The following is a 23,763-nucleotide window of genomic DNA, read 5'->3' on the forward strand; positions in this document are numbered from 1 at the left end:
TTTTGTATCTTTGCTTCGTACACAGATGCTCTCTTGACGACTATGGGACACGATGAGTTGAACAACATGGGCCAAGTGGACTTGAAAAGGAATCCAACTAGCCCAGAAACACCACAAACATCTCCAAGTCCATCCATCATCCAGGTCTCAACACCAAGCGACCCAGACCTTGCCAACGAGAAAGCACAAAATGAAGTCTCCTCGACCGAAGAACCCAACCCGGTCTACGACCAAAATGTCGACCCCGAGAACCTCACCCGCCAGCCCAGCGGCCCAGCCTACAGCGTCTTCTCCCCCTCCACAAAGCGCTGGATAGCCTTCATGGCCTCCGTCGCCTGCTTCGTCCCGCCCATGTCCGCAAACATCTACTACCCGGTCCTGGCCCCCATCGCAGACGACCTCCACGTCTCCGTCGCCCTCGTCAACCTCACAGTCACCTCTTACATGGTTCTCCAGGCCATCTCCCCGACGCTCTTTGGCGATTTCGGCGACATGGCCGGCCGCCGCCCGGCCTTTCTCGTCGCCTTCAGCATCTACCTCGTCGCCTGCGTCGGCCTCGCCCTACAGCGCGACTACGCCGCCCTCCTCGTCCTCCGCATGCTGCAGAGTGGCGGGAGCAGCGGCGCCATTGCGCTGGGGTTCGCCATGGTGGCTGATATCTCGGTCAGCTCGGAGCGGGGCAAGTACATGGGCATCGTCGGCGCGGGCATCAACGTCGGCCCCACCATCGGTCCCGTCTTAGGGGGCGTCTTGACGCAGTATTTTGGCTGGGCGTCCATCTTTTGGTTTTGCGTCGTGCTCATCAGCCTCTGGCTTGTCCCGTACGCCCTCTTCGTCCCAGAGACCTGCCGCGGTGTCGTGGGCAACGGTTCTATCCCGGCTCAGTCGTGGAACCGGCCCGTGATCGACCTCATCCGCCGCCGCCGTAACCGTAGACACCAGGACACCGGTGCTCTTTCTCAAACCGAATCCATACCAGCAGCACATCCTCACCGCAAACTCCGCTTCCCAAACCCAATCCGCTCCGTCAAAATCATTTTCGAAAAAGAAATGGCCCTCGTCCTCGCCTACAACAGCCTCCTCTACGTAGCCTTCATCTGCGTAGCTGCCACCCTCGGTACCCTCTTCCGCGAAATCTACCACTTCAACGACCTTGAGCTTGGCCTCTGCTACCTCCCCTACGGCGCGGGTTGCGTCGTCGCCAGCCTCGGCCAGGGGTACGTCCTCGACTGGAACTACCGCCGCATCGCCTCCCAAATCGGCTTCGCAATTGACCGCCATCGCGGCGACGACCTCTTGAAATTCCCCATCGAAAAGGCCCGTCTGCAGCCCGTTTACCCGGCCGTCGCCGTCGGGCTCGCGGCGCTGACGGCGTACGGGTGGGTGCTGCACTTCGAGGTCGGCGGCGTCGCGGCACCGTTGGTGCTGCAGGGTGTCATTGGGCTCACGATTACGGGGTCGTTTAGCGTCATGAATACGCTCATTGTGGACCTTTTCCCGGATGCGCCTGCGACGGCGACGGCGGCGAATAACCTGGTGCGGTGCGCCATGGGCGCCGTCGGTACGGCGGTGATCGAGTACATGATTCGTGGGATGGGGAGGGGGTGGTCGTTTACGTTCCTGGCTGCCTTGTGTGCCGTCTTGAGCCCGATGATGTTCTTGATAGCGAAGAAGGGTCCCGTGTGGAGGAATGCGAGGCGGATGAGAGAGGAGGCGTCATGATTTGTTTTGAAGTCAGATACAGCCTTTCGGCCATTGTGAGAGAGACTGGCGTTTTGGGCGTTGGGCAATGAGATCAGAACATCTCAGTTCTAGTTTCAAGCCCGGGAGCGGGTTCAAGTCCGTCTCTCCTGGAATTGCGGTTTTCTATAATTATCACCGACTTCCTGTGCCACATGATCCAGCCATGTCAGAGAATGATCGACACTCTAGATGTTTCTAAGAACGTGAAATCCAGGAATAACTCAAAAGTTGAATCTGGGGCATCATCTGCTATCGATAGAAGCTCACAAGCTTGGGCCAGAATTCTTTTCTCTTTGCGAACCACCCCCGCCAGGGTCAGGCAAACGCGGTCAAAGACATGACAACAGCAAAATAGAGTCGACCTAGCTCAGATAAGCGTAAGTTTGTTTTGTCTCACTGTCTCGTGCATGCACTCGCCCAATAGGATGGGGAACACGCATACCCTGCGATGGCCTCCTATGTCACCTCCCTTGGAAGCTGCTAGCCCTGTCTCAGAAGCTTTCAGATCCGCTAATTGGCCCGCTGTTTTGCTTGACCCTCGACTTCTATGGACTGCTAGGTCTTGAACGTTGGAATAGCTGCATTGCCGGACCGCATCCGGCATCGCTAACGGTCTGGTATGTCGTGGCTGTTGTGGAAGCAAGGCCATCGGGCCAGCTTTCGGGTTGAGTTAGGAGCAAACTCCGAGCTCAGAGTTCATGCTTATAGCATCCCTTTCGTTCCATAGCCTCGACTTCTTTGTAGGCGTGGTCTCGGAAACCCCTCTTTTGAGGTAATTCCTGACCATAACATCGTACAGAGTATCGTATGGAGTACCGAGTACACGTACTGCCGTGGGATGAGAGAATCGCCGTGAGTTGCGTACCACGTCGATGGTACCGAGATCCCTCTGTTCGGACGGGGCGCTTGGATACAATCACAAGCTCCGAGAGAGATGTAGACTCTACGAGCAGAACTATCAGCTCATGCTGACTGACAAAGTTATTTGTGTCCCCGGCCAACACGCGCAGATGGATAGGTCAGCAACTTGGCATCAGAATCCACACTTACTGGCTGCCTGTGTATGAGAATGAGTCGCTGCTCGAAGTGGTATAAGAATCAAGGCCGGCTACCCCTGATTATCCCGAGACCATAGTCAACGACCGCAGATCAAACATCCTATTCTTTACAAAGATCAACAGACGATCCCCGTCGCTACAATGTACGAGCAAGTGAGTTAGTCCATTCAGTAGTTCCTCGATCAGAGGCTGACTTTTGCCTAGACAAAGTCGAATGAGCCCACCTCCAAAGGAGGATCGGCATCGATGAAGCAGCAGACCCAGGTGGCCCAAGAAGGTCCCAACCCAGCCCATCACCAGGCCAAGAGGCACGGCGCCTCCAGGCCAGAAACGAGCATCATAGATGATCCACATCAATCGAATCGCCTTTCTTCCAAAAAGAGAAAGAATCAGAGGAACATGGTCGATGTGGATCGTCCGTGGCCCAGGGGGAAAGAAGCTCAGGAGGCTAGGCTGGGTTCTTTCAGCGTGCCTGTCGATGCATTTGTACATGACCCATTGCAGCGTTGGTACTACGACGATATGGCTGATCAACCTTACAATGCAATAGGCGAAGTAGAAATACCTGCCAGAAACTCTGATGAGATACGAACGAGCGGCGAAGACGATGGTGTTTGGCCGTATGAAGTCGTGGCTAGCAGTGGCATGGTCTGGTATGGCAGTATACAGTGATGCATAAACGAGGATGGGGATAGAGAATTGGTTTGCGGTAATGTGGTACTGGATATCATTTAGTCGTCTATAAAGCGGGGACCGAGGACTCCAAAGCCTCTCTTCGAGCTTCCCAAGCCAACCAATCTGACCTCGTTGTCCTACTTCCGCGTTAGCATTTCTTTTGTGCCCAAAGCTTTGAATGTATACATACGGCAGCAGTCCCATCGAGTTAACCTTCCAAACAGCCAGGGCCAGGGCCACGAATTGCATAGCGACGTATGCCAGCTTAACCTGCAGCATCTTGGCCTTGTTTGTTTCTGACTCGAATCTCTCGAATGCCTGGTTGACCGCAGTGAGGCCCATCAAAGGGTTCTTGAAAGCCATAAAGACCATCATGATGCTGAAGATCTGGAGCGAGTTGCCAGACATGTACATCATGATTGCTGTCATTGGCAGGTTCTTGACGGGGGCGAGCGCCACCTCCCACGCCTTCTTGACTTTCAGAGTATCCATCTCTTCGGGTGTCTGTTGCTTGCGCGGCTGAATAGCCTTCTGGTCCTTTTGCTTCTACAAACACAAGTTAGCTTCCGATGAATGTTTGAGCGGGGCCGCAACGAGCTTACCTTGGAGCTGGACGAGGTCTGCGACGGGTAGCCTGGCGGATCGGAGATGCCGGGGACCTTGGACTTAGCAGCAGGGGGAGACTGTAGGTCTGCCACCCATCGCGGTACATCACCATTGACCAAAGCCATGATCGGAGTGTGTATGTCGAGCTTCGTTAGTTGAGCGCGCGGTCGGAAGCTCAGTAGATTCGGATGCAGGTATTGAGACGAAAGCTGGCAAGCAGTTCGCGCGCTGGTGGGTGATGACGGGCTGTCGTTGGAAAGCAGTTCTCCACAAAAAGGGGCCGGCTAAACCCTGGAAACACAATCCGACGTGCACCCCACGCGGTTCCCGTCCATTGACAGCGGCTGCGCTTATTCTTTATCGGCTGACCGATAAGGCCCAGTTTCGGACCTGTCGCACTCCACTGCGGAACGGTGGGAGCTTTGGGAATCCCACATTGAACTTCCCCTTAAACAACTGGAAATCGCATCCCCGGATTGCCCGCGAGAAATAAACGACAGCCGACCGCACCCCGTACCGTCACACCGAGCGAAGCGAATCCTCCTCCCAAACCCACGTACGATAGACATCGGCCTCAGCAGCTGGTGTAGAGACAAAAAGAAGGTTGTCCGGCATTTCAGCTCGACGACACGTTGATCAAGCAGAGGCCTCTTCGATTGGCCGCAACCCCCCCGGTACCAACGACGCATGTGACATCCCTTCTGCCTCTGCACCCCTCCCACCATCCAAGACAAGTCAAGGAAGCACTGCGTCTTCCCGCCAACTTTTGCGACCCCGTTCCGATCGAGTGGCTTGGCCCTAGTACAGGGAAGCCAAAGTCGACATACATCGCGCAGCTGGGCGTGAGGGGTCCTAGGGTGTTATCGCCCACCACGACGCGATCGAGAACCGGCAGAGAGCTTGTCGGGACACCCATTCGGAGGGATCCTGTCTGAGAATCGCACTACGCGCCACCACACCGACCGTTGTGTCTGATACCAGGAGAAAGCCGCCATCATGTCGAGCGCACAGGGTGGAGGAGACTCCAAGTTGTTTGCCAGGGTAAGAATTCGTTCTTGTCTCTCCTAATTTCGTTGCGCATACATGTCTTGCCGTTGGACAACATCCTTCGCGAATTCTGTACCAAAATCCTCTGATATTTGTCTGAGACAAGCTGAGCTTGTTATCCGGGAGTTATTCCTACGTACTGTCTGCCCCGCCGTCCCCAATACCACCAGCCTTGCTGTGCCTTGCGGCCTCGAGCTTCAGCTTCCCCTCTCATCATACGTTGCCGGCGCAATCCTTCACCTCACCTCACATTTTCTACGTTGGATGCTGTCGTCCTATGTGTCGCCCGCCATGTTTATGGCCTACGTGCCCCCGCCGACTTACGTCAATAAACTAATAACCTCCAAGGGTAAAGTCGCAGAATTGCGGCTGGAACTCAACAGCGGCGGCAAGAAGGACAAGAACTATGCGAGCAAGAAGATTGCGCTGAAGAAGATCGTCGCCAACATGACCATGAGCAACAATGATATGGTCGCGCTATTCCCCGACATCATCGGCTGCATGCATATCCAGAGTCTCGAGATCAAGAAGATGTACTACTTCCCGATAGCTCCCCACGGGGTATTCAGGTGTTGACGAACCATTTAGGTGCTTCTTGTTCCTGGTCAACTACGCCAGGATGCGACCAGAAATTGCCGTCCAGGCCATTCCTGTCCTGGAGCAGGTGAGCGCGGCCCCTTGACTTTCTGAGAAGTCAGTTGATTAACGTCGCCCCAGGATATGGAAGATCACAATCCGCTGGTCAGAGCTTTGGCCCTGCGAACGATGTCTTACATACATGTCCGGGAATTCGTCGAGGCGACTGTGCCTTTGGTCAAGCATATGTTGAAGGATGCGGATCCATACGTGAGGAAGACGGCCGCCTTCTGCGTCGCAAAACTTTACGACCACGATAGGCGCATGATCGAGGGGTCAGATCTAATCGACAGGCTCAACACACTTCTCAGAGATGACAACCCAACCGTAGTGGCCAGTGCGCTAGCATCGTTGATGGACATTTGGGAGCGTAGTGACGCTATCAAGCTCACCATCGACTACAGCAATGCCTCCAAGATGGTGGCTATCCTTCCCGACTGCTCAGAGTGGGTACTAACTATCGCTTTGCAAAGGCCGTTGCTGACAATCATGGCAGATGGGGTCAAACATATATCCTCGAGGCACTCATGTCATATGTGCCCCAAGAGTCAGGGGAAGCCTTGCTTCTTGCAGAGCGCATATCGCCGCGCCTTTCACATTCAAACTCGGCCGTCGTGCTCACCTGCATCCGCGTCGTTCTGTATCTCATGAACTACATCTCGGACCAGAGACAGATCGCAATTCTGTGCAAAAAGCTATCTCCCCCCCTGGTGACGCTCCTTGCCAAGGGCCCAGAAGTACAGTACCTCGCTCTACGAAACGCTCTCTTGATCTTGCAGCGTCGACCTGAAGTCTTGCGCAACGACATTCGCGTCTTCTTCTGCAAGTACAACGACCCCATCTACGTAAAGGTCACGAAGCTCGAGCTCATCTTCATGCTCGCCAACGAAAACAACATTGATGAGGTCCTCACCGAACTTAGAGAGTACGCGACGGAAATCGACGTTCACTTCGTTCGCAAGGCAGTGCGAGCGATAGGCAAGCTGGCTATCAAGATCGAGCCGGCAGCGCGGCAGTGTATCAACCTGCTCCTCGAACTGGTTGCGACCAAGATCACGTATATTGTACAGGAGGCCACGGTCGTTATTAGAAACATCTTCCGCAAGTATCCAAACCAGTACGAGTCCATCATCGGCACCCTCTGCGAGCATCTCGACTCTCTCGACGAGCCGGAAGCAAAGGCTGCCATGGTCTGGGTCATTGGACAGTACGCGGACAGAATAGAGAACAGCGAGGCACTCTTGGAAGACTTTTTGTACTCGTTTGCGGAAGAGCCTGTAGAGGTGCAGCTCGCACTGCTCACGGCGACCGTCAAGCTTTTTATCCAGAGACCGACCAAGGGTCAAGAGCTGGTGCCTCGCGTCCTCAAATGGGCGACGGAAGAGACGGATAACCCGGATCTTCGCGACAGAGCGTACATGTACTGGCGACTTCTGTCGACAGACATGGCCGCAGCCAAGCAGATCGTCATGGGCGAGAAGCCGCCCATCACGGCCGAATCCGAGCGCCTCGACCCGGCCACACTCGAAGAGATGTGCCTCAACGTCGGCACGCTCGCTACGGTGTACCTGAAGCCGGTGCAGACCGTCTTCCGCTCGGCGCGACCCAAGAAGCTGACGGACTCGCCGGCGCTGCAGAAGCACCTCCTCCCGACGTCCATCGAGAACCAAAAGAGTCTCAGCATGCTCGGCATGGGCGGACAGGCGCAGGACTACAACATGCACGGCCAGCACATCGCCAACGACCCGGCGGCGGCCAACGGCGAAATGGCGCAGGCGGTCAACGACGCGGACGCGTACTTTAACAGTATCGGACCGCAGCAGATGGCCGCCATGAGGATCGACCAGGGAGACGTGTTTGGTGAGACTGGGGGTTACGAGACGGGGTATGTGGTGAATCAGCACGCTCCGCAGCAGGTGGTGCAGCCGGCGCAGGGGAGCAATGGTGATTTGCTGGTGCTGTGAGACGACACATGCGACGACGAGCTCAGTGGGATGTGTGTTGGAGGAGGAGGAGGATTTTTGTTTGACTGTAGGCTACGAAACGAAAGGATATCCTCGGTATGTTAGTAATGGCAGTGTGAGGCAAAAGTTGATAATTAGCAAATTCGAGGAAATTATTAGCTATACTGATCTCCGTGTGCTCGAGGATGAAGACCAACTTCCAGCATACCTGACTGCCTGGCCTAAGGTACTTACCCACCTGAGGCTGTACCCAGTTGTATTGGATTTTATGCACTATGCGCGTAAGAAAGCTTAGCCTTTATGAGTATATCTCTACATATGATTTCCTTTCGATGGTATATACTAGCATGTTCATGTATCTCTCTGAGTGAGTATAAGTAGGCCGGCATTTCCTCGACTTATGGAATAAGAAAGGACACAGCATGGAATCCAAAGATTCTGCGCAGAAAATAGAATCTTCCTTCGTCATTTCTCCTATCTGATACGTTCTTCGATGCATGCGCAAATAGGTGCCAGAACCGACAGGCTTGAGATGTGATGAGATTTGGTCTTAAAAAGCCATTGGAGAGTTCAGACAAAGACGAGACCAAGTCGTGCAATGCGGGCGCACGACAGATGTTTGTTTAGCGGCGGGCCTCGACGGGAGGTCTAAGGGGTCCGGCCTAAACCTTGAGTTCTATGAGGAATGGGCAGGCCTAAGGGGCCGATGGGATACCTAGGCTCCTGAGCCGTACTCCAGAAATGTAGGCAAGCCGTGGTCCCTTTGATAAATGTGAAAGGAGAGCAGTCATTAGGAGCCGCGGAGCGTGGCGGAGCACACAAGTCCGGCTCCGGCTTTGGGTTGGTGCCGTGGTCTTGATTCCCGTCAGTACCTTAGGTAAGACAAAGTCGGCACGGTCGGTAAATCGGTATCAGCTTCTGCTCTTGTTTGTGACGATATGGTCGACAACTCGGGCAGGCCAACTAAGACTTGGGCGCAATGCCGGTCTATTGGGGCTGTATCTTGGTCTACAGCTTTTGGGCGGACCGGCGCAAGCAAGTGGGGTCTTCGTTGTTTCTTCCGTCACCCCGCGATTTCTGCCCGGACAGAGATCGTGGATCCCGATTCGAAGGTTGTGTCGCCAACCAATGATGGATTTCAGATACTGCTTATTCCACGTTGTCTTCTTCGCATTTTTCTGTTTTTCGAGTCGTTGGGCGAAAGTCAGAACGAGAGACATTCACTTCAATCGTAATTCGGGTACTGGGGCATTGCACCGTTCCCGGTTCCCCGATGAAGGATCTGGACAATGGTGTTAAAAAGACGTCAACAGTGACCCAAAGGAGAAGGAGACTCGGACTACTCTCGGTGGGCCATGGCTGGCCATCGTCGACAGTCCCCTATCCTCGAAGGGATTGGTTGGGAACCCCGGGCATCTTTTCCGCTGGAGCCGTGGATGGATCTGGGCGCCCGACAACAACGCAGACGATCTGGTCCGAAAAGCTTGGGGCGTCTGGATGCGGCAGTCCTATGAGTTAACGATTACTCTTCTACCCGTGTTAGGTACTGCCATCAGATCTGCCCAGGGCCTGTGTCCCGCCCAGTGAACATATGAACCTGGCATAGGTGGGTGGCTCTCCTTGTCCTAGCAGATCTGTAACGAGGATCTCGTACTTCGTCTGGACGTTGCAGAGCACCAGCTTGCAAGACAACAGGCCAAAGCATGGAAAGCTCGTGCTCTGCGTCGCTAGCCTTCGAATGCTTCTCCTGTAGACTCTTTTGGTTTTGAGTATGTGCGTGCACTACATTGGTTTCCTCCGTGCCTGCGTGTTGCATTGGTGTCAAATAAGTCCATGGGGCGACGGGCGAAATAAGCCTGAGGAGAGTTTCGGGTTCCTGACAGTCTTATCCCATCTTCAGAAACATCAACATAACACCCTCACACACTAATCTGATGGTCCTGGGAGGCGTGAGAGTGCGAAAACACAAAGCGGTGACGAAGCCAACCGTACGTCTTGTAATGCTGCGAGGTTGTATCCAATCCAGCCGCTTTTTCTGTTGCCTGCCGTACCCTCTGACGGATCTGTTTCCCACACGCGTATGGGGTGCCGCTGAAACATTGCACGTCTATCTTTCTATATCGCGCTTGAGTTGAGGAAAATGAGGGGATTTCGGATGCCCAGAGATGGGGCGCCGTGGCGGGGGCCGCAGACTGGCCTGTCCCTGCGAGGAAGGGGAACTGAACCGGTGAGGGCACCATCGGTGGGTACGTATCGGAACCGACACAGCCTCGACCGACTGATGATGCGGCTGACTGCAGGTGAACTGATAGATTGCTGTAGGTATTTGGGTGGTTGGTCTGGATTAGTGGCAATGGCACTGACGGTTGGAAATTTGACAGGCAGCGTCTGGGTGCGTTTCCTCTGTTACGGCGCGTGTGCCATTTGATCCTTTCCATTCCCTCGCTCCCGTTCCCGTTTCCCCCGCGAGACGCCCAGATCTGGAGACGGAAGGAATGCGAACGGTGCGTGCGGTTGGGAATGTGTCACATTGCGAAATAATAGCGTCCTGTCTTCTGGAGCGGTGACGGCGGCGGAGGGCACCCGTGGACGCCGCGGTCGAGTTAGCGAGTGCGCTAGCTATGACCGAGTCCAGCAGGCGTGAAAATACTCGGAATGGTATCTTTATGTATCGATGTATTGTCAATTGGTGCGCACTTGGATTCTTTGACTGAGAGGAGCATGCGATCAGATGGCGAATAATGGTGCAAGTATAGAATAGATGAAGGGAGGAGGAAGCATTAGGGAAACACTAGAATTGAGGATCTTGAGGAATTGGAAAAGGAGATGGGAAGGAAGACCTGGAGAAAGTGGTTCTATCCTCTTCCAGCTTCATGGTTGCTCCTTCTCTTTACGTCTGAGGTGCGCCTTCCTGACATTCTCAGGTACTCGCATTGTCTTCCACTAGATGGACTGTACTTCACGACAAGTATCATTGTCAAGGATTGGGAAAGAAGGAATCAGTCAAACTTGCATCAAGAGGCAGGGAGCCGCGAGAGTAGGTACCTTAACTGAGGAAGATCGAGGGAAACTACAGCAACCACGCCGTTTGCTCTGCTCTCATCAACCCACAAACTCTCCATTCGCGGCGGTTGCAATTCCGGCCAACATCTTGAATGCGCGGTTGTTGTTGCTGCTTGCTGGCCAGTCTCGATTTGAAATAGGTACTTTGCACCGGTCCTACTCTCTGTCTTCTAAGCAGCTAACCCACGACCGAGAAGCATCATCAAACATCGAGATTTAGGACCGGGACAGCGGCTGGAACTCGATGACCGAGAGGAAGAAAAAAAAGAGAGCAAGCTTGTGACACCCTCCACAGCATCCTCGACCCTTGATCGGCTTCGCCCTTTGCTGCCGGTATCCGCCGCCGCCGCGTCTATCGCCATCGCCGCCGCCTCCGCCGTAGCAGCTTTGTCAAGGAGGGCCTGATAGACGAAACAGCCTGCACGACTCGACTAATACCGACCGCTCGGAAATTCGACGGGAGACGACGTGATTGCCGGGTACATCGTCACAGCACCACCCTGTCTAGTCGTCTCTACATACGTGCCCACCTCGATTACCTTGCCATAAGGTAGGTACTCACGTACTGTTCCTAGAGGGACATTCCTGCCTGGAAGAGCTTGAGGGCAACCATCGAGACAGGAGACAACCAAACGCCGCTTCGGCAGCGAAGCACCGCTCTCCCCTACCGACCGACCTTCCTTAGGTAACCACACCTTACGGATACTCAGGAACGAGTACAATCATCTACCAGCAGCAAACTCACATGATCTTCCCTACCGACGACAGAGAAGATTTGTTCGCACACGTACCTGGCAAACTCCGCGACTCTTTCGCCTCCAGCACAAATTGGAAGTTGGAACGGAATCCATTGCCGAGCCATCCAGCCCAGCCCGTCCACTCAACCTACCTACCTTGCCTAGTCTGGATTACTAGGTAGTGTGGTAGTATAGTCAGTCAGCCAGTCCACTCGCCCGGCCTCAGCAAAGCAGCGTCCCCAGCCTGCCCAGCCGAGCCCAGCACTTGGAAACTGGAGACTGGAGACTGGAGTGCAGGTGGAAAAGAGAGACAACGCCCACGGCCCACGGCCCACGAGCCACGCCTCCCAAGTTCCGCCAAGCCATCTCCCCATTCGACATTCCCGTCAGGTCCTCTCTCCCACGTCTCCTTCTCCAACTCTCGGCCCCGGGTCTCCATTTTATCCTTCCTTTTTCCCACCTCGCTGGTTGGACTTGAACTTGGACTGGTCGAACGCCCACGCTTTGGATGCACTGATCACCCGCCTTTACCACCCGCTTCCGCCTTCAGCGTTCCCGTCCAACATCCTAAACGACCCCCCCAAATCCTGGCAACTGCCACAACACCGGCCTCGCTACCCACGCCAACTGGTACCATCCCGACTGGCGTCTCTGCGTCGCCGTGCCTCTGCGTCTGACCGTCTCACCCGAAGACTGCAATTCATCCCCCCCGATTCTCTTCCGCGAAACACTGAGATCCCACTCGTCGAAATATCCTCAATTTTTTCGCAGACTGCCGCATGCATTGAGCCACTGTATCCGATTCGGTTCCAATCACATTCACCACGAGCCCGCGCTCCTCGAGGCTCGACGCTGCCGTTGCTCTTGCCTGTGATCCGCAATGGCCGATACCAAACCCGCCGACGCCAACACGACCGTCGGCCAACCACCCAAGGATTCTTCGGCGGCACCAAAGGATACCATTCCAATGAAGACCCTTCCTCAATCCTCGTCGACGGAAGCCGACGCCGCCGCAGCAGACACAACGAGGCCGACGACTACTTCATCAAGCAAGACACCCGGCGCTGCGGCGTCAACACAGCCTGAAGCCAGCACGTCGGCCGTGGGCGATGCCGACGATTCAATCGAGCCGTCGACCAAAGGAAAGGAGAAGGACTCGGTTTCGTCGCCAGCGACCAAGACTCAGGATGACTCCATGGCCATCGGTCCCTCTGTCGATGACGTCCAGCCCGTCACCAACTCTCCAGCAGATGGCCCAGTCTGCAACATCACCCTGTTGCTCACCACTGGTGCAAGACACCCTTACAAATTGGACGAAAAGTACTTGACAAAGAGAAACGTCAATGTTCCTGGATTGACCGAGGCTGGAAAGAAGGACCCCTTCACTATCAGTGTTTATACCTTGAAGGAACTCATCCTCAGGGAGTGGCGTGAAGAATGGGATGCCAAGCCTGCGAGCCCCAGCAGTATACGTTTGATTCATTTCGGAAAGCTGCTGGACGATAAGGACCAATTGAAACGTAGGTTCTCCCTGACATCTGCGTTTTCCTTGATAGATCTAACCTTGTTCCAGAATACCACTTCAGTGCAGAGGCAGCCAACGTTGTACACATGACCGTCCGGCCAGCCGATATCGTTGAGGAAGAAGAACCTAAGGGAGGCAATAAGTCAACCTCTGGCGGCGGCCGCAACCGAGAAGGTGGCGGCGGATGCTGTGTTATCTTATGATCGAGCGGTCCCAAGATCTGGGCCTTTTTCTTCTGCGATCATCATTCCTTTCCTTTAACATCTCGTCCCCGCCGAACAAGAGCCATTCCTTTCTAGTGGTGAGAATGACATGCATGGAAGAAGAGCAGGCGAGAAAAGACTCCACTGGGTTAATCTGGCTTGAGTGCTCTGCATGGTACGGTACACGATACAAAGAGGCAGGGGCCTAGCCGGGGTCATGGTTTCGACAATGCATGCAATTCCAGAAGTGCCCAGAATGGATGGGCTAGTCGGCCTGGCGAGGCCTACGGTCACGGTGTTGCGATGGGTCTTTTACTTTTTTCTCATGTCTTGTGTGTCTCTCTCCATGGAGGCCACCCCGACATCCATCGAGCGTATTACAAAGAGCGAAGACAATAAGGGGACATTCGGAGTACAGCGGCGTATCATAGCTTTGTGTATTTGTTCTGGTTGATTCTTCTCCGCGCCCCATCTATGGGTGTTGTCCATAGGATAGTAGAACGCATTCTATTCCATCTTTCCGTTGAACCTGGACGCTTCGGTGAATCCCTTCTATGGCCTTGACAGTTCCTTTGCCGCGCCGTACTGAGGTCATGACGCATATCGTAGTAATACAATTCCAACCCCGGTCCTCCTGTCGCATTCCTCTGATCCAGGAGCCCAGGTCCGCTCTCGGTCATTCCAACCCCGTCATATCTCTCGGGCTCTCTCTGTCTCTTCCTCTCTCAAATCTTGAGCTTCCTCTCCATCTCGTCGTGCATACCAACGATGCCCACGCTCTCCTCGCCAGAGTAGACGTCCTCCCACGTGACGCTGGAGTCCTTGCCGCGGAGGATCTCCTCGTGGACGGAGGCCTTTTGTCCGCCGAGGGCGAGGGGCCTCCACTCGCCGTTTTGCGTAATCTTGAGTTCCATCTGGCGGCGGATGGGTTCCGCGAGGCCGAAGGTGCGGCGGAGCGTCTCCATGCGCATGCCTTCCTGGGTTGCCTCCCAGTTCTTGAGGCGGGACTCGAGAGGGTGGGCGGAGGCGGCGACGTTTTCTTTGGCGTCGTAGGCGGACTGGCCTACGCCGGCGCGGAGGGTGTCGTGGACGCCAGGTGCCGAGGGGGCGTTGGCGCCTGCGGCGAAGGTTGTGGGTTGGTTTGCGGCGGGGACGATTCGCATCTTGAGGGGGAGATGGTATTAGCTTCTGGGAATATGGGGTGGATTGGGGGGGAGGGAGGAGATGGTTGGCTTAGTGGAGGATGACATACCGACATCTTGACTGTTCTTTGAGGGTGACTGTGGTTGTTGGGAAGAGAGGTTTCGTTTTGGGGGATCGTGTTGATTGAGATGGGGCTGAACGGGCGGAGTGACGATTATGGGAGCTTGCGCTGCGTTGATGTGCCTGGAGCTCTCCGGCGTGCCTGCTGGCTGCTGCTACCCAGTCGGTCCCGCCATTACCTCAGCGAGGATGTCTGCACGTGACTTCCAGGCTGAAATGCAGGCGCGGCAACCTCGATCCTTAGCTTACCTGATCCCTGTCGGTCTTTTCTTTCCGGTCCCCGGACACGGATCCACTTCACAGGTGGGGCGATGATGGCCGAGCTTCGACACCGAGATCGCAGCTGGTTTTACGTACTTCCTGCCAAAAAGTCCGGGGAAAGCTGCCCCGGATTTTTCTTTTTGGGAGGAGAAGGAAAGAGTCACAATGTGAATTTCATCCCACGACTATCCTAACGACGCGATATCAAGGGTAACGGTGGTCAATTGACATTGATTCCACTCGCTCTGAACAGTGATTCGCTCATCCTCTCCCATTGAAGCAGGCACACGTACACACTCGTACAATCACAATGAGGATACCGAATCGTTCTCCCCCGATCCTAAGGATCGCCAACGGCTCCTTTTACCGGCGCCACCCCAACACGCACACCACGCACCCGAACCCGCCCCTCTTCACAGACCTGAACCTCGAGTTGTCCTCCGCCACCGCCGCCGACAAGAACAAGAGCCACTGGTGCATCGTCGGCCCCTCGCTCTCGGGCAAGACGACGCTGCTGCAGGTCCTCCGCGGCCAGCACCTCGCCATCCCGCCCACGGCGCGAACGTACCCGTACCTCTCCACCGAGGCCGTCCCGCCGCGCCTGAGAAGCGCCAACAGAGCGATACAATATGTTGGCTTCGACGGCGACGGTGGGTTGGGCGGCGGGCATACTACCAGTGCGTACCTCGCTGCGCGGTACGAGTCCAGGAGGGAGAATACGGATTTCTCGCTGCGGGATTACTTGCTGGGCAACACGGAGCTGAATCCTCTCGACACCTTACCGGGAGAGGAGAACCTGATGCCGCCGGAGCTCGTGGAGAGGGTCGTGAAGGACCTGAGGCTGGAGCCGCTGCTGGATCTGCCCGTCGCGTTCCTGAGTAACGGCCAGGGCCGCCGCGCGCGCATCGCGAGGGCGCTGCTGTCGACGCCGGAGGTGCTGCTGCTGGATGAGCCATTTATGGGGCTTGACCCCCCGACCGTGGCTGGGTTGAGTCCCGTGTTGGAGGGGATCGCGGAGCGGGCGAGCCCCAGGCTGGTGTTGAGTGCTCGGCCGCAGGATCCGTTGCCCGAGTGGATTACGCATTTGGTGTATCTGCGCGGGGATTGTCAGGTCGGGTCGATGGGGCCTAAGGAGGAGGTGTTGGAGGGGTTGAGGACGTATGTGAGGGGCGTGTGGAAGGGTGGGTTGAAGGAGGATGAGAGGTTGCCCGTGCATTCGCTTGTGGAGATGGGGAAGGTGTTGACGGCGAGAGGGGTGGAGGGGGATGGGCTTTTGTCGGCTGGGGAGAAGGATTCGCATGCTGTTGAGGCTGCTTCTTCTGCTGCTGCTGAGGAGTCGGCCTCGATGGCCGTGGGTGAACCGCTGATTGAGATGGATGGGTGTCAGGTGCGGTACGGGAACAAGATCGCGCTGGGCAACTGGTCTCAGGAGACTCCTTCCGGGCCCAAGGACGGGTTGATCTGGACTGTCCGGCGAGGGGAGCGATGGGGTGTGTTCGGTCCGAATGGGTCGGGCAAGACGACCGTCGTGTCTCTACTGTGCTCCGATCACCCGCAGACGTACTCTCTTCCCATCAAACTGTTTGGCCGGAGCAGACTGCCCGAGCCCGGGTCCGGACAGCGGCCTGTCACGTTTTGGGATATTCAGTCACGGATTGGACACTCGAGTCCCGAGGTGCACCAGCACATGCCCCGCGGCCTGACTGTTCGACAGGTGTTGGAGAATGCGTGGGCGGATACGTTCAAGGGCATTCCTGTGTTGGATGAGGAGGCACGGGGGAAGGTTGAGGCGACGCTGCGGTGGTTCACGCCGGAGTTGAACCCGGGATATCAAAAGGCAGCGTCTTCTTCTGTCACGGGCGAGGGTGACCTCTCATGGTCAGATAACTACCTCTTTGGTGGCCTCTCCTTCAGCGCCCAGCGGATCGCGCTGCTGTTGCGGGCCGTGATCAAAAACGCCGACGTGGTGGTGCTCGATGAGGCTTTCAGTGGGATGGACGATGCTGTCAGAGACAAGTGTATGCTCTTCCTCGCCACGGGAGAAGAGAAAACGTACAGCGGGGAGAAGATCGTAGACAGCGAGGTAGCCAAGGCGGGCCGGGTGCGCGTGAGGGGGTTGAGTGAAGAGCAGGCGTTGATCTGTATTAGTCACATCAAGGAGGAGGTGCCGGACTGCGTGCGGGAGTGGATTTGCTTGCCCGAGGCCAACGAGGGGTTGCCGGCACGGTTCGGGCGGTTTGATGGGCCTTTGAGGACGGATGAGAAGCGGTGGAGGGCTCTTTGGGGTGTATGATAACCTGGGCCCCATGTTTTTCTTGGCACTTCACATGAAGGAGAACAAGTTGGTCCAAAAGGACAAGAGTATTGAGAGGATGAGGGCAAAACGGAGAATAGACTATTCGGTGGATATAGAAGCAGGTAGGTGATTGTTTACCCCGGAGGTGAGCTGCACATCATCCATGTGGGATAGATATCTCAGATGTTGGGTACCAAAGTGTATCCGTAGAAAGAGCCGCATGTGGAAAAGATAGACGTTGCATACCAAAAGCAAATCATCCAAGCCCTCCTCCACCGTGGGCCTGTCAGAGCTACCTTGCTACATTGCCATTACCGTTTGGCGCAAAGATCGTGTTGTGGCCATGGGTGCAAGAGTTGACAGATTTGGCGGAGTGATGAGGTGCATGTGCAGGTGAGTGACGACCCACGGTACTTCGTACCTTAGCTAAGGTGAGGTAATCAATCCATTTTGGGCGACAGGTTCAGGAACGGTCAGCGGGCCCCAGGGGCGCTAAGAAGCCGCTAACCGCTACGAGGTCCCACGAACAGGCTCAGCCCCCCTGCGCTGTACCTCACCGGCCCGCTTTTCGCAGCCGGGACACCACACGAATCCCCTGCAGTCGTGTCTCGTTGCCCCGTCAACGCGATCAAAGTCCCCGATCCGCCCTGTTGCCCCTCGACACACTCGCGGATGCGCTGGGAGCAAAAGAGACACTAAGGTGCAGCGTACCCGTGAGGTGAGAAAGAGAATGGCGCAGGTTACAGACGCAGAGTGATTTGCCCATCCACGTTTTTTTTCCTGACTGCCCCCCAGCCTCCCCAACACTTGACCCTCCTTCCCGCAGCTCTGCCCAGATGCTTTACCTCCCTTGCTGCTGCTGCTCTCTCGCACATTGCTCCCTCTCATATCATCTCTCGAGATCCATCCCACTTTGCCAAAAAGCTAGTCTCTAGCACCACCACTACCACCATCACCAACCTTGCCGTTTGGAATTCCCATTGAGAATTTCCAACGGCGCTACTCTTTGTCGAGTTTCGACACTTACACCCTCACACCTACATCTTGGACCCTCATTCCAATCATCGAGACACTTACTAGGACCCGAATTGACGCCACGAGGCCAACCTGAGCTACGTCAATCCCTCGCCCACACAATCCCATCGTGGCGCCGGCCCGTTGCAAACAAAGAACACCCATACGAGACCAGGCCCTTGAACAACAATCCAGTCCAGCATTCCTCTAATTGTTTCGTCCCGGTAACCGGCGGCGCAAACAACATCTCATCATGGACCCAAATACCCCCTCGCGACCGCCCGACTACAGCCTCCCACCCTACGACGACCGCGACGACGACACTCCCACGGGACGCTCCAACAATCCCGCCGCCATTCGACTACTGACTTCAGTCGAGGAGCCCATCATGGACAGAGCACCGTACGTAACTCCCACAGCGCCTCAGCAGTCGACTTCGGCTTCAACACCAGTCAGCGGCGCCAAGGGCGCATCGCGACCTTTTCATTATGCTTCTTCTTCTACTGCTGCTACTACTCCTATTTCCGCTTCTTCCATTCCTCGCCTTCGCCAGGTTCACGAGACACCCGAGTCGTCGCCCAGCCTCTTCCCACGCCCTCTATCGCTGCGCAGGAAGAAGTCAGACGCTACAGACCCGGTGATCTCTACGCCGGACCACCTCGACGCATTGAGGCAGCAGGAGGAAGGAAATCCAACTTCACCCTTGTCCCTAGCACCCGTCTACACACCGCGCTCAAGTGGCGTGGGCGTTGTCGACTTTGCAGACGCTCAGGGCACCTCTCGCATACCGGTGCGGTCTTCTACTGTAAAGTTGCAGAAGAGGACCAGGCCCAACTCCACCAGAGAATCGCAACTTCGGGACAGTCTCCCCACTATACCGGAGGGTCCTTCGCTGCGGAAGACTCTACCGCACCAGTCCTCTAGCTGTCCTGTTCCTCCGTTGTCAGATGGTTCTACCAATACCATAAGCACAAGCTCACATGACGAGACAAATAGGCCCCGATCCAGCAGACGATCCTATGCGTCGTCCATCTTGTCTGACCGCTCCGCGTCCATTCGAGACCCCCCGAGCATGCCGCCGCCCGACTCGACCTACGTTCCCTTCCAAGGCCGCGACTACGCCCGCGAGTACGAGCGCACCTACGAGCAAGAGTATCAGGACGACTACCCGTACGAGTACCAGTCAGGACGTCATTCACCAACGAGGACATACAGCCCTTCGCGCCTCTCGTCAGACTTCACGAGACCACCTGCCTCGGGCATTTACGAGCCATCAGACCTCAATGGCAGCCCCAGACCGGGAACTCCATCTTCCAGATACGGCGGTAGCCCCCGACGCCCGCTTCCGCCTGCGCCCTTGTTCTCGACTGGTGCGAACCGCAACTCTGCTGCCTTTGCCGACGACGCCACCGTTTCTATCCCTCTTCACGATAACGACGACGTATTCGGACCCGAGACCGACATCAGTGAGAGCCAGCCGATGAGAGAATCGTACATGTCTCACGACCAGGTTACGCTGAGCGAGGAAGATACAGAGACCGACATCAATGAGAAGGTAGAGCATTACGGCCCGGCTCCGGATGGAATGCAAGAGCGCCGAGGTGTTCGCGCACCTCAGATGTCGAGAAAGGAGGTCCAGCTTATCAACGGAGAGCTGGTCTTGGAGTGCAAAATTCCCACGATTCTTTACAGCTTCTTGCCTCGCCGCGACGAGGTCGAGTTCACCCACATGAGATACACAGCCGTCACCTGCGACCCCGATGACTTTGTCGAACGCGGATACAAACTCCGCCAGTCCATTGGCAAGACTGCTCGCGAGACGGAACTGTTCATCTGTGTCACCATGTACAACGAAGACGAGTTTGGCTTCACGAGAACCATGTACGCCGTCATGAAGAACATCTCCCACTTCTGCGCCCGTTCAAAATCGCGCACGTGGGGTGACAATGGTTGGCAAAAGATTGTCGTCTGCATTGTGTCTGACGGCAGAGAAAAGATTCATCCTCGCACGCTCGACGCGTTGGCGGCAATGGGTGTCTACCAGCACGGCATCGCCAAGAACTACGTCAACCAGAAGGCAGTGCAGGCCCACGTCTACGAGTACACAACACAAGTCTCGCTCGATTCCGATCTGAAGTTCAAAGGTGCCGAAAAGGGTATCGTGCCCTGCCAGCTGATCTTCTGTCTGAAGGAGAAGAACCAGAGGAAGCTCAACTCCCACCGTTGGTTCTTCAATGCTTTCGGCAAGGCTCTTAACCCCAACGTGTGCATCTTGCTCGATGTCGGTACCAGACCCGGCGGTACATCCCTTTACCACCTCTGGAAGGCTTTTGACAACGACTCCAACGTTGCCGGTGCTTGCGGAGAGATCAAGGCCATGAAGGGCAAGTTTGGAGTGAACCTCCTGAACCCCCTTGTCGCGTCTCAGAACTTCGAGTACAAGATGTCCAACATTCTCGACAAACCTCTTGAATCAATCTTCGGGTACATTACCGTCTTGCCCGGTGCGCTCAGTGCCTACCGATACCACGCTTTGCAGAACGACGAGACGGGCCACGGTCCTCTCAGTCAGTACTTCAAGGGAGAGACACTGCACGGTCAGCATGCAGACGTGTTCACGGCAAACATGTACCTCGCCGAGGATCGTATCCTCTGCTGGGAGCTTGTCGCCAAGCGCGGCGAGAGTTGGGTCTTGAAGTATGTGAAGGGATGCCACGGTGAAACTGATGTGCCAGGTAAGAGATCTGTTCCCACCAAACTCTATAATTACTAACCAACCCCATAGATACTGTTCCAGAGTTTATCTCGCAGAGACGTCGTTGGCTAAACGGTGCCTTCTTCGCTGCTGTGTACTCGCTCGTTCACTTCAAGCAAATTTGGTACACTGATCACACCATCACTCGCAAGATCCTCCTTCACATCGAATTCATCTACCAGTTCCTGCAGCTCATCTTCACCTACTTCTCCCTGGCAAACTTCTACCTGACCTTCTACTTCGTCGCAGGCGGTCTAGGCGATCCCCTGGTAGATCCCTTCGGTCACAATATTGGTCAATACATCTTCACGGTCCTACGATACACATGTGTCTTGCTCATCTGCGCGCAATTCATCCTATCGCTAGGTAATCGGCCGCAGGGAGCAAAGAAACTGTACCTCTTTAGTATCGTCGTGTATTGCATCATCATGATCTACACGACGTTCGCCACCTTCTACATCGTCATCCGTCAGCTAAAGGAGAAGGACAATCCGGAGATTCACATGGGCGAAAACGTCTTCACCAACTTCATCGTCTCGATTCTCTCGACTATCGGCTTGTACTTCGTCATGTCCTTCTTGTACCTGGATCCCTGGCACTTGTTCACCAGTGCGGCTCAGTACTTCATGCTTCTGCCTGCGTACATCTGCACTCTGCAAGTATACGCCTTCTGCAACACGCACGACGTTACCTGGGGTACCAAGGGAGACAACGTTATGAAGACTGATCTGGGTGGCGCCATCGGAAAGGGCAACAGTGTCGAGCTTGAGATGCCATCCGAGCAGCTTGATATCGACTCGGGCTACGACGAGGCGCTTCGCAACCTCCGCGATCGCGTCGAGGTTGCCCCTTCGCCCATCTCCGAGGCGCAGCTGCAGGAAGACTACTATAAGAGCGTGCGTACCTACATGGTGCTCTCGTGGCTTATCTGCAACGCCATTCTCGCCATGGCCGTGTCTGAGGCGTATAGCGAACGCGGCATTGGTGAAAACTACTACCTTGCCTTCATTCTCTGGTCCGTGGCGATTCTGGCTCTCTTCCGCGCCATCGGCTCTACCACGTTTGCTGTCCTCAATGTCATCAGCATGATTGTCGACGGCCAGGTGCGCATGAGTCTCAAGGTGCCCAAGTGGATGGGCGGATTCGGCGAAAAGGTCAGCGAGAAGATGAGCAGCGTGTCGAGTAGTGTGGGAAGCAGCGTCGGCGGAAGCAAACTCAGCAGTGTGTTCAAGCGTTGATTCGCATTCAATCACCAATGGTGCCGATTGTCGGCGCTTGCTTCTTGCAATCTTGCTTTTGCTTCATAGACACAGCGATGGCCTTCCTTCTGCTATTCCTTGACGACTGTCACGAGTTGACTTGCAGCTTTTTTGAGGCGTTTTATGGGTCGACGTTTTGCTTGTATTCTCCTTCATCTCCTATTGCGAAAAAAGTTGCAAGGAGGTAAGTTTGGGGATTCGTTGATTGGTTTTTGTTCTTCAGAGATATCACATGGGTTTTTGTGTTTTTTGCGTCCTAACGAGACGAAATGGGATGAGAGCTGAGGAAATGCTTTTTGCTGTAATGAATGCTTGATGGAATGTCGTGTACGTATTGGATCCCAATGTTCAGAGGTTGGGAAAAATGAAGCAATGGAGGGGATGTCGATGCAGGATATGTCGTAAGCGACGTGAGCATGAAGGAATGGTAAAGGAAAGATTGAAAGAGTCATGTGTAAATAGATGAGAATTAGCACGAACCAAAAAGAATGATGGGAATGATGTCTCGAGGGCGAAGTCGGCCTCAGATGCACGTTGTTTCTTCTTTTCATGACACTCATTTTCGCTCCCCTTAGTTTTCAATTCCCTAGTGACTATGATGTGTATTAAACCTTTGCTCCTGAATGTCATAAGAGTCACATACGCGACGGCGATCTCTACGTACAACTTCCCTCTCACCGCGTTGGCTCGGCATGAGGCATGTTGTAGCAGAAGGCATTCGTGACTGGTAGATAACTCGCCACTCAAAGCCAAATAGGTCCCACTTGTGTCATGATGAAATTTGGTGATAGTTTAATCTGCTGCCTCAACTGTCTAAGCAGGTAGCTGCGTCCGAAGGCTTGCAGGGCCGGTCAGATCTGATTGCTAAGAGCCAGACTCATTCTCAGACAGAGAACTGCATGTGAAATCCCAAACAGCGACTTGCATTGCAGGCACGTTGGTATTCACCGCTTGGAAGTGAGATTGGATGTATAGCAAAGTTGCGTGTGAGGGGACAAAATGAGACTCATGAAAGCTGACTGTCGATCTCACATATCGTAAGAGACGTGCAGCCGCACTCAGGAACTTCTTCGGACATGGTCTAGGCCAAGGCCATTGGGTAGTCAAAGTATGCAGAGCTGCTTGGCATAGGTATGCCGCGTCTCGCAGCCTCACGGGGACATCAATAGGTCTCAAGGTTTCATGTGTGATGTGAATTGAGGCTGAGACCAAACGACTAGCCTAGAGCTGTAGTTTTCACCGTCAGTTGCTATGAATGATGAGAATAGGAAACCTCTGTGATCATTCGTCTCGGCCATGGGTCGCACGGGACGCTCATGTTTCTATTGGTGCTTCTCTCACGAGTTTCGAGACCATCAGATAGTTAGGTACTCCTGAGAGAACCGAGGTGACGTTTTGGTCAGCCATTCTGAAAGGTTCTTTCGAGTCCAGTGTTAAGACTAAGTATCCAAAAGATAGAGCGGTTGTTGGAGAGTCTCAATAAGTCCTCGTCCTCTCCGGAGTTACCCCCGCCCTCAATCCCGGCTGGCTGAACCCTCGAACGCAGATGATGCATCTTGAACACACCGCTCAGTCTAGGCATGCTGATTTTCTCTCACACATGTGAATTTTGAGATCGATATGTGATTGAGAGTCAGAGCTGGAGTATTGTGGCTGGC

General features: G+C 54.9%; 7 protein-coding genes across 7 annotated transcripts; 5 read left to right on the top strand and 2 right to left on the bottom strand.

The window, feature by feature from the left end:
- Positions 1 to 42: 42 nt before the first annotated feature.
- On the top strand, positions 43 to 3,473 carry HER10_EVM0006737 (major facilitator superfamily transporter; the record flags this gene model as incomplete). The annotated part of the gene is made up of 2 exons (XM_035476315.1): positions 43 to 1,665; positions 3,006 to 3,473. The coding sequence occupies 2 exons, from the start codon at positions 43 to 45 to the stop codon at positions 3,471 to 3,473; spliced, it is 2,091 nt and encodes a 696-aa protein (XP_035326934.1).
- A 14-nt stretch (positions 3,474 to 3,487) lies between these two features.
- On the bottom strand, positions 3,488 to 4,320 carry HER10_EVM0006986 (uncharacterized protein). Its single transcript, XM_035476554.1, has 3 exons — positions 4,079 to 4,320; positions 3,667 to 4,022; positions 3,488 to 3,613 (listed from the first exon to the last, which is right to left on the bottom strand). The coding sequence occupies exons 1-3, from the start codon at positions 4,205 to 4,207 to the stop codon at positions 3,541 to 3,543; spliced, it is 558 nt and encodes a 185-aa protein (XP_035326950.1). The 5' UTR covers positions 4,208 to 4,320; the 3' UTR covers positions 3,488 to 3,540.
- A 185-nt stretch (positions 4,321 to 4,505) lies between these two features.
- HER10_EVM0013262 (uncharacterized protein) lies at positions 4,506 to 7,853 on the top strand. Its single transcript, XM_035482626.1, has 5 exons — positions 4,506 to 5,123; positions 5,478 to 5,662; positions 5,718 to 5,793; positions 5,847 to 6,211; positions 6,262 to 7,853. The coding sequence occupies exons 1-5, from the start codon at positions 5,079 to 5,081 to the stop codon at positions 7,727 to 7,729; spliced, it is 2,139 nt and encodes a 712-aa protein (XP_035327463.1). The 5' UTR covers positions 4,506 to 5,078; the 3' UTR covers positions 7,730 to 7,853.
- Positions 7,854 to 12,409: 4,556 nt separating this feature from the next.
- HER10_EVM0008306 (uncharacterized protein) lies at positions 12,410 to 13,257 on the top strand (the record flags this gene model as incomplete). The annotated part of the gene is made up of 2 exons (XM_035477833.1): positions 12,410 to 13,049; positions 13,103 to 13,257. The coding sequence occupies 2 exons, from the start codon at positions 12,410 to 12,412 to the stop codon at positions 13,255 to 13,257; spliced, it is 795 nt and encodes a 264-aa protein (XP_035327048.1).
- A 725-nt stretch (positions 13,258 to 13,982) lies between these two features.
- Positions 13,983 to 14,515, bottom strand: HER10_EVM0010253 (proteasome maturation factor UMP1; the record flags this gene model as incomplete). The annotated part of the gene is made up of 2 exons (XM_035479719.1): positions 13,983 to 14,420; positions 14,510 to 14,515. 2 exons carry the CDS (start codon positions 14,513 to 14,515, stop codon positions 13,983 to 13,985), a joined length of 444 nt encoding a protein of 147 aa, XP_035327221.1.
- Positions 14,516 to 14,883: 368 nt separating this feature from the next.
- HER10_EVM0002291 (ABC transporter) lies at positions 14,884 to 17,420 on the top strand. Its single transcript, XM_035472008.1, has one exon. The coding sequence runs from the start codon at positions 15,092 to 15,094 to the stop codon at positions 17,072 to 17,074; it is 1,983 nt and encodes a 660-aa protein (XP_035326603.1). The 5' UTR covers positions 14,884 to 15,091; the 3' UTR covers positions 17,075 to 17,420.
- Positions 17,421 to 17,912: 492 nt separating this feature from the next.
- Positions 17,913 to 22,588, top strand: HER10_EVM0000781 (chitin synthase). Its single transcript, XM_035470549.1, has 2 exons — positions 17,913 to 20,826; positions 20,877 to 22,588. Exons 1-2 carry the CDS (start codon positions 18,345 to 18,347, stop codon positions 22,082 to 22,084), a joined length of 3,690 nt encoding a protein of 1,229 aa, XP_035326486.1. The 5' UTR covers positions 17,913 to 18,344; the 3' UTR covers positions 22,085 to 22,588.
- The last annotated feature ends 1,175 nt before the right edge of the window (positions 22,589 to 23,763 follow it).

The sequence above is a fragment of the Colletotrichum scovillei genome (assembly GCF_011075155.1).
Source record: "Colletotrichum scovillei strain TJNH1 chromosome Unknown Contig00011, whole genome shotgun sequence".
Lineage (NCBI taxonomy): Eukaryota > Fungi > Ascomycota > Sordariomycetes > Glomerellales > Glomerellaceae > Colletotrichum > Colletotrichum scovillei.